The following is a 14,972-nucleotide window of genomic DNA, read 5'->3' as shown; positions in this document are numbered from 1 at the left end:
TATCTGCTTCTCGAGGTCCTGCCAAACTTAATTGGCAGCGCATACCATGGAAAATCCCATGAGCTCATTTGTTTGCTGCCAACTAACGCAGCTGATCTGTACTAATTGATAACTAAGTGGTATCGTCCTTGCCTTTTAGCTGATTTACCATCAATCATGTCTGCTTTTCCCCAGCCAAGTTACACATTTAATCTCCAGACCCAATTATTTCACAGCGAAATGTTCCCAAAGACCTTCTGCCAAACGGTGAATTGTTATTTCCTTTTAAGCATAACTCATTTTCTATCCAGTTTCCAGAATATATTTTTTACATATTCATGATGTGCGTGTAATACCGGAGGCGCCCTTCACTTCCTGGGTTATTCTGACCCCAAAAAATATGCGCCGCCCACATGCACATTTTACCTTCAGAAAGCACTATAATTCTGATTTTTGAAATACTGGGACATTGATCAGCCTATCATATTATCTGTACTTAATTTGAGGGGGTAGACGGTCTGGTACCCGTATACACCGCCATAGCCATAATGAGGCCATAATGAAGCCATATGAGGCAGTGCTTATGTTTGTAGTTATTCAGCTGGACTTCTGAAATCGCTTCAACTGCCCCTTCTCAGGCGGTGCATGGGGCAAAGGGTAGCGGGGAGGTGAGAGAGAACTGAGAGCATTAGTGAGTCTGTGGCCCCAATGAGATGAAAGAAATTGAGCCAGCAGTGTGGCTCTCTGCCTCCTGGGCCCAGATCGATGGCAACATCCCCAAGCCAAGCCTGAATGTCTTGCATGCCTGTGGTCCTCCCTAAAGTGTGGGTGCCTGGCTGATACCTGCCCGAAAAGCAGCTGGATACCTGAGGAGACATGGCAGAGGCAGAGAGAATACCAGCAGCAGCAGTGGACTGGCCCGCATACATATATATAGTAGGAAAGATCATTTGAGCCAAGTCATACATTCCACAACACCACCTAGTAGCCATCGCTGAAAGTTCATCTACAGTTCTGAACCAAAACAACAAGGCATTGTGGGTATGCAAATTAACTGAAATGCAAACCTTTTTCTCCACAAAATTGAATTGGCCTGCGAAGGCAGTGCTATGGTATACATAGTTTTATCAACCCAGGACAAAGGCTGCTAGGACAACCACATACTTGGTTTCACCCTTATTAGGGGTCATCAGTGCAGTATAGTCCTGATAACTTTGTGGTTGGAGTATTTGGCCATGTTTTCACAACACCAAGAAAGTTATGGTGGGTTTAAAAAGGTTTGAAAAAACCTTTTCACCTGAAATGTGAAAGTAGGAAAGTTCATTTGAGCAAAGTCACACATTCTATATAGTTTGGGAAGATGCCAAGAATAATAATAATGTATTTCTTATATTGTGCTTCACACCCATAGGACTAAGAGCGCTGAAAAAACAGAAGACATTATTATCCCACAGAGTAGTTCTCAATGTATCGACCTCGGAAGGGTGAAAGGCTGAGTTGACATTGCTGGGATTCAAACATGCCGCAGCAGGCTGCACACAGATTTTGGGGGCTAGCGCTTAGCTCACTGTGCTATCTGACCAGCTATGATGCAAGAATGATACAATGGGAGGGACATATGATTTTTAAAAGGAAAACACATCTTAACATGCATTTTCTTTCCTGCTGCAGTTGCAGTGCTGTGGTGTCCAAGGCTACTTTGACTGGGAGTTCACCCCTTGGTTCTCCGATGCTGCAAATAATTCCGTGCCTCTGAGCTGCTGCGTGCACCCTCGAAACTGCACTGGGAGTGTGGAGGAGCCCTGGAACCTCTTTACTGAGGCAAGTGGTTTATTATACTTTATCCCTTATGTATATATATTCCTTGAAAATATCCTTCTGCTTGAACCGAAAGACCACACCCACAGGCACAGTGTGGGGTCTCTCTAGAATAATATAATGCATCTTTCTTCTAATGTACAGATTTGTGTGCCGTCCCTCACATTACATTTAAAATAATCAGTGTTATTTGTCCTTAAAGATTCCTCCCACATGAGACTTTGAGGCTGATGTACAACAATGTTTTCAATGGGACTTTTCTTTCTTAAAACATTTGTGTAAATCAGGCCGTTTCTCACAAATCACCTACCTTTCTTCTTGACCCCTCCTTACAGTCACATAGGCAAGGAATGGGGTTTCTTTACCTTGGTTTCGTTGCTCAAATTCTATCAACAACACATTTACATGCTTATTGTTCTTTTTAATCCATAAGTGGCAAATTGTTTGCAAGTTGTTTTATGCTGCAACCAGTTATTTTTTTGTTGATGTCTGTTGTTATTATTTGATTGGAAACCTAACCACATTGTCTCTTTAAAGGAATAGGGCGCTCAAAAATATTATTGTCCCGAGGGTTCGGTCATGTGTTTTTAAGCATACGAGCCCACTCATATCAAAGGCAGAACACTGGACTGGATCACACACCTCAATTGCTCTATTGACCTTCTATCCAATGACCCATGCATTTGGTCGGATCATCACATAATAACCTTCTCTATCAAAGCCAATACACCTCACCTGGCGCCTATCATCGCCCCAGCTACCAGTACGAGAAATAAGAAAGATATTACACCTGACAAACTCTTACCCATACTACTCCCCATCCTGAACAATACTGACCCAGAGGCTGACCCCACAGTCTCAGTGGATATCTACAACCAGGCCATACTTAAAGCACTGAACACCATTGCCCCCCTAAAATTGCGGAAATCCAAACCACAGCGTCACCTTAACACTTGGTTCACGCCGCAGCTAAGAGAATTACGCAAAGCTAAGAGAACCGCAGAGTCACATTGGAAAAAACATCCCACAGCATCCAATAAGACTGAGCTAACCCTAGCCTCCTCTAGTTACAAAGAAGCCATCTTTATTGCTAAAAAGGACACATATAACAAAAGGATTACACAAGCGGAATCCAACACAAAGGAACTCTTTAAGATTTTGAAAGAACTAGAATCCCCCATTGCCCCCATAGACAAATTTGTTACAGATGCACTATGGTGTAGTAATATTCAGAAGGCCTTATTAGATAAAATAGCTCGCCTACAATCTAAAATCAACGTAAAAAAATCCCTGCTACTTGCTGACCCGGACTACAAACAATTACCTAACAAATCACCTACCTTTATGTCAACCTGTAAACCTTTCAGCTTCTCACCCCTTTCAATCTGGGAAGTAGAAAACATCATCAGGAAACTTAAACCTTCAAATTGCCAAGGTGATGCCTGCCCTGCCCCGATCATCAAAGCTGCTGCGCACGACCTGGCACCATTTATAACTAACCTCATCAATGCCTCCTTCAAAACTGGAGTAGTGCCTGATAACCTAAAAGATGCGTGGGTCATCCCACTCCTTAAAAAACCTACTCTTGATCCAGCCAACCCTTCTAACTTTAGACCGATAACAACTGTACCTTTTTTATTAAAAATACTGGACAGAGCAGCCTACTTACAAATACAGGCCTACTTAGAATCAAACAATCTCCTAGGACTTAGGCAGTCAGGTTTCCGACCGAGACACGGTACGGAAACTGCATTAATAGATCTCACTACCCAGATCCAAATCCTGAAAGACAATGGTAAACTTGCACTCCTCTTATTGCTTGATCTGTCAGCAGCTTTTGACCTGGTCAACCATCAAACACTATGTCACCATTTGAAAACTGCAGCACACTTCTCAGACGCAGCCACAGCCTGGATCAGTTCCTTCTTGGCAAACAGAACCATGAGGGTCTTCTCTCCCACTGATTCTGCTGAACCTTCACCAGTACCCTGTGGAGTCCCGCAAGGCTCCTGCGTGTCCCCGACACTCTATAATATATTCACAAAACCCCTCTTTGATATCCTTGACTATCTGGGTGTCACATATACCAATTACGCGGACGACACCCAGATACTCATTCCTATCTCGGGGAACTATGAAACAGACAGCAAAACCCTTAATGAAATCTACTCAATAACTCAAGCATGGATGGCACATCATGGACTTTGTCTCAATGACGAAAAAACTGAGTTGATCATCCTTGGCACTCACGCCAAACTCAAAAATCTCAATCCCGCATTTAAATCCTTCACCATAGATGGCAATCTCATCCCCGTGTCAAATAATACCAAAACCCTTGGGGTTTACATCGATGCCACCTTATCCTTCTCCAAACAAACTAATGCAGTAGCATCATCAGCCGCTTACACCTGCAAGCTGATCACTGCATGTAGGCCGTTCATCTCCTCACCCAATTGCATTACTCTTGCTAGAGCATTAGTCCTATCCAAGATAGACTATTGTAATGCCCTTTACTTAGGCACCAGCCACAAAAATATCAATAAACTGCAAGTAATTCAAAATAATGCCATCAGAGCTGCCCTTAACATCCCCAAAAAGATGCACATCTCGGAGACCAGACGCAAACTATGTTGGCTTCCAGTCAAGCACAGAATATCCCTTAAAACTCTGGCCCTTACACATAAAGCCAGGGCCAACCTTGCACCAGCCTACCTCACCAACCAACTTACACCTCACACCTCTTCAAGACCACTTAGAGCAGCACAAGCTAACACTATGTCCATACCGAGATTTAAACTTCATAACTCGGGTGGTGCTAGCTTCCCTGTACAAGCCTCTAAATTATGGAACACAATACCTGCACCTTTGCGTGCAGAACCTTCATTTAACCTATTTAAACATAACACGAAGTGTTGGCTTCACAACATGGACTCTTTGACACCCTAACCGCCTGATCCCAGCATGATCGACTGTCACTGGCACACTTTTGTAATTAATGTACTTATACTAGACTATGTATATTTGCATTTGCATGACTACGTTTGTACCCACCTGTAACTACAATGTAACGTAACCCTTATTGACTGCCTTCAATTGCAACTGTAACCAGATCTAACTTATGCGCCCGTATGCCCCTGGGCCTGGCTGCGCTTTATAAATAAAATAAATACAAAATACAAATACGTTTATCGATCGCACAAACATTTCCTATGCACCTTACCGTAGTTTTCCTCACTTTTACACAAGCGAAATCAGGCAGCAGGGCACAGCCATCTTGTGCTAATCTTATCCTTTGCTGCATCGCCCTAAGGTGAACTGCCCTGGCGGCACTAAATCATATCCCTGACCCCTGAGGCTCACATCACCAAACCTAGTGATAGTCTTCGCCTATCTCCATGACATAGCCAAACGCGCCCAGTCATCACCTACGTGTTAACGTCAGTTGACGCAGAACCCGGAATATCAACACACATCATCTCACAACACAGCACGTCCCAATTTTGAATATAAAAATATATTTTTAAATGAAATAGTAAACTCTGCAATTTGTAATGTACTTTTATTTCACAATAAATGCTCCGAGAACATCCGGCGATTGCCATATTCAAGCAAATGGGTAATTGTTTTATTTGTTCTCGATCCACAAATGTTTATCGTGAGTCACACAGTGTTCCTTTCGGGTATAAGAAGCGCATTGGACGCACCGGGACTCGCAAGGCTTCGGCATCAGCTTGGTGCTAGGCCACCGTAAATGATGTCAGGTTGCTCCTTATTCCTGGAACTGTGTAAGGGCATATCGGCCTGTGGCGATCGTCCCAAAACAGCATCATAGTTATCCAGCCATTTAAGTGTATCTGCAGCTGCCATCTAAAGAAGCCATCAATTGGTATCTGGAATCAATTACATTCGCAGAAAGGCATGATGCAGCTGTGTGGAAATCATAACAGAAATGTGTCTCAGTAGCCGTTCTTTATTATAATGTACCAATTTACCCATTTATTCTGCACCGAAAACTAATGATGAACACAAACGTGAAACAATGGGAACACAGAGAAAACATTGTGGAAAGTAGTCTACAATTTGCTTGAGAGGTTAGTGCTATGGAGTATGCTTAGCTCGCAATGGGAAGCAGAAGGTGACGCCACAATTCGAAGAACACATAGACGGCATTTTAACAAAATATTAGCATAGGATTTGGCATTGGTGGAACCTGGGGGAACCCAGATGTCGACTACATACATTTCGATGCTTGGCTGCCCATGTGCCCGGGACAAAGACAAGTACACACAGGTTGATTTTGTGTGTTGTTGCAAAATGCCACAAACAACAACCCAGTACTATGTGAGCCAGCAATAACGGTCAGAAAATGAAACCTTGACTCGTTTGTCTATAAAATCGTCAAGAGTAAAACTTACATAATATTCAGCATTTCCATTCTCTCGGCGTAACACAGATTGTCCATTCAGATCAATGAATTTTCATAAAATGAAATTACATGTTCCTTTGTCCAGTTTTGTAATGGTGAACCTTATCATATTTGACGGTATTACACCCCTCCCTTCATTCATTCCTTTTGGAATCCTCCCTTTCTTCCAAGGTCGAAAAACAATTGAACTGTATACTGTGTATAGATTTGCTCAGCTCACAAGCAAAATTCAAAGGCACTGACCTTCACTCCGAATGGGAGCAAATAGCCCTTCAGACCATAGTGGCTGATTTGAAATATTTTAGAAAAATAAATGAATTGTTTGCTGCCATCCACCAATGCCGCGCGAAATTTCTAGTGATTTACTTTTTTTAATGAAAACAGTTACAGTTAGTTTACTTCCAAATGCCTTATTTATAATGCCCCTCTGGAGAATTTTTCACTCTCCCAGTGACTCCCACAGCCAGCCCACACCACCTGTCAGCTCAGCCCGTCTCCTGTTCAGACGGCAAATCACACATTTTTTTTTAAAGGAGCGAGACTCGAGACCTGACAAAATGTGCTTGTACAAGAATGTCAGAGCAAGCCCTGCTGCAACCCCCATCCTGTCAGGCCATGATCCCCTGACCCCATGACCCCAGATCCCTTAGAATGCATCTGGTTGTCAGACCCTAACCCCGCACCACCTCAACCTCACCTCCTATATACCTATTCTGGATTGGTCATATATTTTGGTAACGCTGACACCTACCCTCACTGCGTTTGTAATCGTAAGACTCCAAGGGCTGCAAATCAAAGATCGGCCCCTGTGATAAGGCATCCAATAGTAACAACCCCTAACACATGCCCCCATAAATATATAGGTTAGAATGCACCTTTTTCTCACCAACAACCCCCTTTGATGCGCTGTTTTGCTTACAGTCAGTAGTACTTGCGTTCCAAGTACAGGGACGTTATGTCACCAAAATGCCAGGGGTAGCGGAAGTGACATAACAAAACCCTTGACCCCTGATGATATCACAGGAAGTGATGTCATTTGAACCCATCCCGAAGTGATATCGCGGGAAGCGATGGAACACGATCTTTCACCAGTTGACAAAACAGGAAGTGGCATCACATAGCATTGTACACTACGAAAAATATGGTTACGATATCACTATAATGTGATGAACATTTTATACAAGAATGGATCATCATATGTATCATTAAGATCTGTGTGTATAGGCCCATATTACCAAATTACTTTGAATGCAAGCAGACCTCCAAGACCAAATGATAATGATGTGTTATTATATAGCACTTATGCTTAAGCGCTTTATATAGAAATAAATATACACCCAATACCACCCAACCTGTGTTGGTACTCATGTATCGACTTCAGAAGGATGAAAGGCTGAGTTGAGGCGTTTAAGAACAGACTAAATCAGTGACTCACCCCCTGAAGTGTGCCTGAAATAAACTTTTAATGAGTCTAGCAATTATTGTATAGAATTCCAGAAAGACACATTATTTGGTATTCCTGTTATTTCTTATTTAGGGTCAGTGCTGAAAGTGTTAGACTTGTGGCACTCCTGTTCAAATTTTTCTTTTTTTTTAAGGGGCCTGAACAAGAAAGCCAGCCACTCCAGAAGTAAAGAGCCACATGGTGCTGGCCACAGCCCAGGAGCTTGCATTACAAAAAAAAAGTTTCCTTTTAGTTTTTTTTTTCCAGAGGTCGCAAGGGAGACCTCAGAGGATGCAGTTTTGACCTTGGGCGACCCATAAATGACATCCCTGGCCAAGTATCTTATCTAGCCTAGGTCTCATTCCTTTTGTGGGATGCGTATTTGTTCAGCTATATGGACAAGTGTTTGGTAAGGCAACTGCAGAACCCCAAAGTTGCTTTCATGCTGTTATCCATCTGACCCTCCACCAATCAGTGAAGGACCCACAATAGCTCGACGAACCAGGGAAGTGTGAAAGCACAGCATTACACTGTATGGAATTCTCCAAAAGGCACTTCTTGCAAATAAAAATGACAAAGAGGATACATTTCAAAAGACAAATTGGAAAGCTTTATTTGGACACTTTATATAAACATTGTTGAACAAATAAATAGCTGCTAATCATTTGAACCGGGAAGTGAACTGTTCCACGAGGTCTGCTTTCGGTGGACAGGGCACGTTTGCAATGTTTTGTGGCAATGTATGTGTCCTCGGAACAAAATCATGCGCAAATCCATGAGTATGTATGTCCAACACAGTCAAAACGAGATCTTTCACAAAATCAAATTCCATTTCCTGGTATATTGGCTTGACCATCCATTTATTGCTTCTTTTCATAAAGGCCATTGTGTAACGAAGCAACCCAAAGTTTCCTGCAGTCCTCGATTGTTCACGCCCTACATTCTCGTTATGCACTAAGACCGCTAGTAATGTCCTATATTGCATCCTGTCTATGCCGAATTGCAATCTCTTAGGCCTGTACTTTAGGCACATATTGTGGAACACCTCCAAATCTCCTTTGTGACAGAATGTGACAGAGTCCCTTGTGATCTCTTGATAGAGTTTTATCAAACACAATCTTCTCAAGAGCTTTGTGTGGAGGTGAAGATGGAATCAACCACTTCTTCTTGAGTTCTTGCTCCTCCGACAAAGGTCCATGTGCACATTGGTGAAAATGCAGGTTTTCTGTCCAAGAGTGAATGTTGGAACAGTGGTGCATTAGTGAGCGCCGTTTTTCAAGTAGAATTTCCACAGACCTACCACAAGTTTTGGAGCTTCACCAAAGATGGTTGCTGAAAGACTGGGACAACTGTAAAATATTTTCAGAACCTTTTTTTTCCAGCAGCTGAGATTTTTTTATTGATTGATTAGGCAACGTTTGATACATCAAATTGATGGTGATTATTTGGAAACTGCTCTCTCATGGTCTTGGCTATTGAAACATGTCTGTCGGTGGCTATGAGGTCTATTTGCTTTCCCAGCGATTTGAGATTTTCCAGGGATTTGATTAAACCATGTTTCTCCATGGCCACTGAGGATTTACATTCAGACACCTGCACGACCACCAAACTCACAATTTTATTAGCTTTCATGTCCTGAAAGTGGTATGTGCAGTACTTTGCTGAAATGAAAATCCGGGGCTGTCACACTGTCCATCGCCAGCTAGCCTGAACCGTTTATCAGAGAATGTTCTTTCAATTGACATTTGTGCAATTTTCCAAGCTTCACTAATAGCAGGGAATAAATATTCATGTTGATATTTGTAATGCTGCGTTTTAGAAAGGAACTGGAGTCCCAGAAATTGACAGAAACTGGACAACTTACTAAAAGTAGAGCCACTGAAAAGTAAAGCTGCTGCACACAGTAGATTTTCAGCTGGCACTTTCCCCAGCATTGGTTGAGCGGACCATGAAAATTTAGCATGGAGCAGATCACAGGTGGCTTGTATTTTCAGGTTAGTGTCTTGTGATACACGAGTCACATTCAACAACGGCTTCCCGCATCCTTCCCCTCTCACTGAATTTCAGCATCAGTATAATCTCTACCAGGCAGCTGTCGAATACAATGTATTTGGGCTCCTTTATTAGACTATCATCCTGCATGAATTTGGTTTGTGACTCAACTGTGGTGGACATATCGGCCGAACAGGAGAAACTGTAGTCAAGATCTTTGGCTAGTTCCTCGGTCAATTGCGTTGAGGCTTCAGTCTCTGTTATTTCAGCTTGTGAGAGAAACCATCAATGTCGATTGTTTGTTGGGTGGCCCTTTTTTTGCAGGTGTAGATTATGTCAAGTAGTCAGCGAGTATTTCAAAAGCATCTTCATTATATTCAGTTTCATCTTCATCTTGTGCAGTTCTCGCATTGTAGCAATGGTCCAACAGCACTTTGCAGGCTTCGCCGGTCACATTCAATTAATTTTCTGGCCATTGTGCATAAGCCTCTCGAGTCTGCTTATTGATTTGAACACGCTGCGCCTCAAATAATAGTTGCTCCATGGTGAAATCAGTTTGGCAAGCAGCATCTCTGGTTTCAGTAGCTGTCTGTGTCTTCATAGTTCGTTTACTTCTGGGCCTCTAGGAGATGGGTTGTAAAAACATGTTCAATGTAAATACAACATACAGTATATAGCACTTTAGATTTTAAAAAAATCATGTTATGAAGACACCAGCCCAAAGAACTTTTTGTAATCGAACTTGTTTGTTAGTTACCCTTGCTTTCTTGATTTTCTGTGAAACCGTGTTCTTCACTGTAACGACTGCACCAGCAAGCTGGTCCGCCACCTCGGATCCATGTGCCTCCTCTTTTATTTCCTGATCTTGTATACATCCCTTGAATAGAATATTCATTAAAAAAAAGTCAATCGTATTTGAAATCAAATTCTTCCCTTGCACACATGGCTTGCATAGATACCCTCGTACAATGTGTACGTCATTTAGTCAACATATACATTTCAAATTTCACCTAATTGATGGCTAGTGTACTCGATCAGAGATCACTGTGCGAAACCCACTGATTGTAATGTTGCACTCAAGCTTTTTGCAAAAGAATCTTGTTTATAATAATGTCACTGACTAATAGTTTATGCTTGATTGAATGTATGTACCTATGTGCTCCGCGTAATGATATGTAACCATGTTGTCCACATGATTATATGCCCAGCTACCTGAGGGTTCGGAGGCGCTCTATAAATAAACAAACTAAACTAAACTAAACTAATAGTATCAGATGTGGGATATACTTTCTTTCATTCAAGGGAACTGTCAGTATGCATACCTCAGGCTCTGGATCAGCTCCAAAGGATGATGTTATTGTAGTTGAAGTACCAACATCACTCTGTAACACAGTGCTTGTTTTAGTATGGATGAAAAAAGTGAAATTGAGCACAGACAATGGGATGCAGACAATGGTACATATCAATAAAAACCCATAAATGAAACATTATGCAAACAAACAACAGGATACGTAACTTTTTTCATGTTATCTATAATTCCATGCATAATACATTTCTGGAATTGAATAGTGAAATAAGACTACCTGATACACGCTCGAAGTTGTTGTTGACTCCGGGAAAGAAATGGATGCAGAATCTTGCTCGTTCAATTTCAGTGCATTGTCATGGAGTTGGAAAGGGAAAATTAGATTTGAAATAGAAATGTGGGAAGATCCAACTCTCAACAATATAAACTTACAGCAAGTATGTATGGCTCACCATTGGTATACTGGACATGTCGGTTGTGTCGTCACTACTGATAGTCTGTGCTTCACTCAACATGCGAAGCTAAAGAAATTGACATGTTGAGCAACCATTCACGAAAAGATTATGCTTATTTCCAAGGGCACTATAGCACAGTTTTTTCTGTGTCCATAAATAGTTTTCTCTAATGCTCCTAAGACCTGGGACAGATGTATAGCAAAATAGGGTGTAGTTATAAAGCAATACAAACTTTTCAATATGCAAAGTATTATAAGGAACATTTAAACCAAAAACACAAATCCGTCCATGTAGTTACCTGTTCAGTACCCCAAGGCCTACAGATAAATCATGAACCGTGACTCACCTGAGGCAGCGTGTGCATGATTAGAGTTGGAATTGCATTTGCAAGCAATTTACAAGACGTTCTGAGTCGATGCTTCTTTGTGTACTGCGATTGGTCGTACATATTCGTGGTAAAGTGCAGGCTGCAGATGCGGAATCGATCACCCCTCAAGTCCCCCAAGACATCCTGGGCTCTACTTTCAAGCTCTTCCTGTGCAAATCCGCAATATCTGACCCATTCTCTTATTAGATCTATATTCCTCGGAAATATATGCATTATTGTGCTTTTAGGTTTGGAATGGGTCTTAGAACGGCAACCGTAAACCTTACAAGCAAGCATTGCTGAAAAATATGTAAAATAAAAAAGGTCCACATCGTTAAAAACTTATTTTGCATGAATGCGTGAGAAAGATGGAATTATATCATACATTTTTCTATGCAATGTATGTTTTGGTCACAGAAGCAAAACCTGTGTAGCGTAGCCTACTGTATTCTAGGATAACTTTCATACACAATTGATTGACGCAAATCGTAACATGTTACTCGTCCCTTGAATGTACTATAATGCATTAAAAGGAAACATGCTTCTAGACACGGTCCGCGAAGGATGTAATTCTATCCAAATTGACACTGATGACAATTGCTACATATCGAGAACAGAACAAATTAAACCCAAGTCAATGGTAATTGCAACAAGACTTTACACTACTGGGTACATTCGTTCGAAATAGATCAAATTTAGAGATCAAGAAGATATGATTAGTTGACCTGCCCTTACCGTGACCAACAAACAGTTAGATTCAGCAAGCAGGGTAGTTAGTAGCAGGAGAACAGGTAGCGTGATCACTAGTTGACTTCCAGTGCTCAGAGATGTTCAGAGGTGGCACAATGACGAGCTGACTTTCAATGGTCACAGATGTTCACAGGTAGCACGTTCACGAGTTGACTTCCAGTGCTCACAATGGTCTCATGAAAAATATAAAGGGGTTTATAAAGAATTAGAAAAGTGGGTGCGTATGTAAACGAGTGATGTGTATATGGCGTGGTCGTATGTGGATAGCAGGGGCATGGCCTGCTTAAGGGAGCCTGCCTCAAGATACTGGGTCTGGGGAGGCCATGTGAACATTGGCCCCTGCGCAGAAGATACCTTTGAAGTGTACATGGTGTTTGGCACCTTGGCCGTTCCCACCCCTGCCACCCTCTTTGCCAGTGCACATCCACTGGTGCGAACTGCCGTTGATAATGGAAGGGGAATGGATGGGCATGAGGCGTGCAGACAAAGCCCGGAACAGGGAGAGACACACTTATGTGGATTGCAGTGGCACGGCCTGCTTCAGGGAGCCTGCCTGGAGGCACTGGGTCTGAGAAGGGCATGTGAACTATGGCCCCTGCGCGTATGATATCTTTGAAGTGTACATGGTGTTTAGCACCTTGGCCGTTCCCACCCCTGCCAGCCCCTTTGGGAGGGCACGGCCACAGGTGCTAAAAGTCATTGATTCTGGAGGGGGGAATGGAGGGGCATGAGGCATGCAGAAAAGGGCCGGAACACTGCTGAATGGAGACACACTTGATTCACTGAAAAATTGAAACAACCATTCATAAAAGTTCAGTTCTATTTTATTTTGTTGCTGATGTTGATTATATACTTCGGGTTGCAACACAGTGTGGGAAAATCCCCTGTGCTGACTGCTGTCACTGGGAATGTGTCTCTAATGGCACCAACGACACAGGCGGGTATTACTCGTCGAACGCGGTGTCCAAGATTCCCATGAAGCCACCACGTAAACGAACGATAGGCCACCAGCCTGTACCACCTGTGGAAGAGAAAGATACAAACAGTTTTTAAATGAACAAGATAAGTGTATTAAACCTTAGTTGAAAATGCAATCATGTATTCTATGTATCCTATGGCATTGTTGCCAGTACACATGTAACTACACGGATCCATCCACTTGGGCTTTAAAGTGTAGACACATTACAATATTGAACGACTATGCATTCCATTACATTTGGGACACAAAGAAATATTGTTTCATGGTTGTACATGAAATAAACATAAGATGACTACTATGATTTTCCCAAATCGCGAGTGATGTATAGAATTGCAACACTACATTCATTTGGCAGTGATAGATCAAAGTTACGATAATATAGGAGACAAACATGAAATGTTAGTGGCCTAAGTGACATTGCATCTAGAGTACATTTACTCCTTACTTGGATTGCAAGGGCGAACTGTTGCACGAAGTTCGTGCATAAGCACCATCATAATCCTCAACACAGACCTTGTGAGGCAGGCTGCCCTGAAGTCATGCAGCTTGGTAACACATTGTGACCGTGTCTCGTCTTCCGATATGTTGGACAAGAATCCAGAGTTTTCTTGGCAGCAGCAGTTCTCCTCCTCGGTTGGCATGACCTCGCACTGATTGCAGATAGAACAGGTGGAGACGTCGTCCATGCGACTAGGCTCAGGCTCTTGATCTGGTGATTCGGCCTCCCAACTGCCGTCCGAAGCCCCATCATTTCTGCATCTTTCTCTTTCGAGTAATTCCACCTCTGAATACTCCGGCTCGTACTGGTAGGGCTGTATGGTTGCCATTAATCGACAAAATAAAAATAGATAGTAATGATAGTACTAGTATCTGTTTGCACGGACTACAAGCAACGAAGATAGCTGAACAGAGCAGAAATGAGGCACAGGATACACAAATAAAGACAGTGAAATGATTGGAAAGCAAATCTGATGTTGTCTAAGGAGAAGCAGTCTGTTTATGCTTATTGAGGAAAGAGGCGTCCTGCCATTTCCATGGAGACACGTCATTAGCTGGAGCGCAGAGAACGTTGACACGAGACGTGCATTCGCATTGTGAAATGGGCAGTACACATCTAGTGATGTCAGCCTCAGGGGCGGGGGATATGATTTAGGGCCACCAGGGCAGTTCACCTTAGGGCGATGCAGCAACAGATAAGATTAGCACAAGATGGCAGCGCCCTGCTGCCCGATTTCGCATGTGTAAAAGTGAGGAAAACTACGAAAGGTGCATAGGAAATGTGTGTACGATCGAACAACGTATGCTTAAAAACACATGCCGGAACCCTGGGACAATAATATTTTTGAGCGCACTATTCCGTTAACCAACGTTTTTTCACTGCTTTTGAACGATTGGTTTAAGGAAAACGTAACAAAAATTTACCTTCAACAAAGCTTTTTCTGATAATTTGTTTTAA

General features: G+C 42.4%; 1 protein-coding gene across 2 annotated transcripts in view; it reads left to right on the top strand.

Moving 5' to 3' along the window:
- LOC138511358 (tetraspanin-36-like) overlaps positions 1 to 14,972 on the top strand; it is a 156,049-nt gene that overhangs the window by 90,159 nt on the left and 50,918 nt on the right. For both annotated transcript variants that reach the window (XM_069626970.1, XM_069626969.1), the window contains exon 5: positions 1,651 to 1,800. In XM_069626970.1, the coding sequence (XP_069483071.1) occupies positions 1,651 to 1,800 (150 nt within the window). The remainder of the gene's footprint in view (positions 1 to 1,650; positions 1,801 to 14,972) is intronic.

The sequence above is a fragment of the Ambystoma mexicanum genome, chromosome 6p (genome assembly GCF_040938575.1).
Source record: "Ambystoma mexicanum isolate Mex_15411 chromosome 6p, UKY_AmexF1_1, whole genome shotgun sequence".
NCBI classification, from domain to species: Eukaryota; Metazoa; Chordata; class Amphibia; order Caudata; family Ambystomatidae; genus Ambystoma; species Ambystoma mexicanum.
This window is presented reverse-complemented; position numbering and strand designations above follow the sequence as displayed.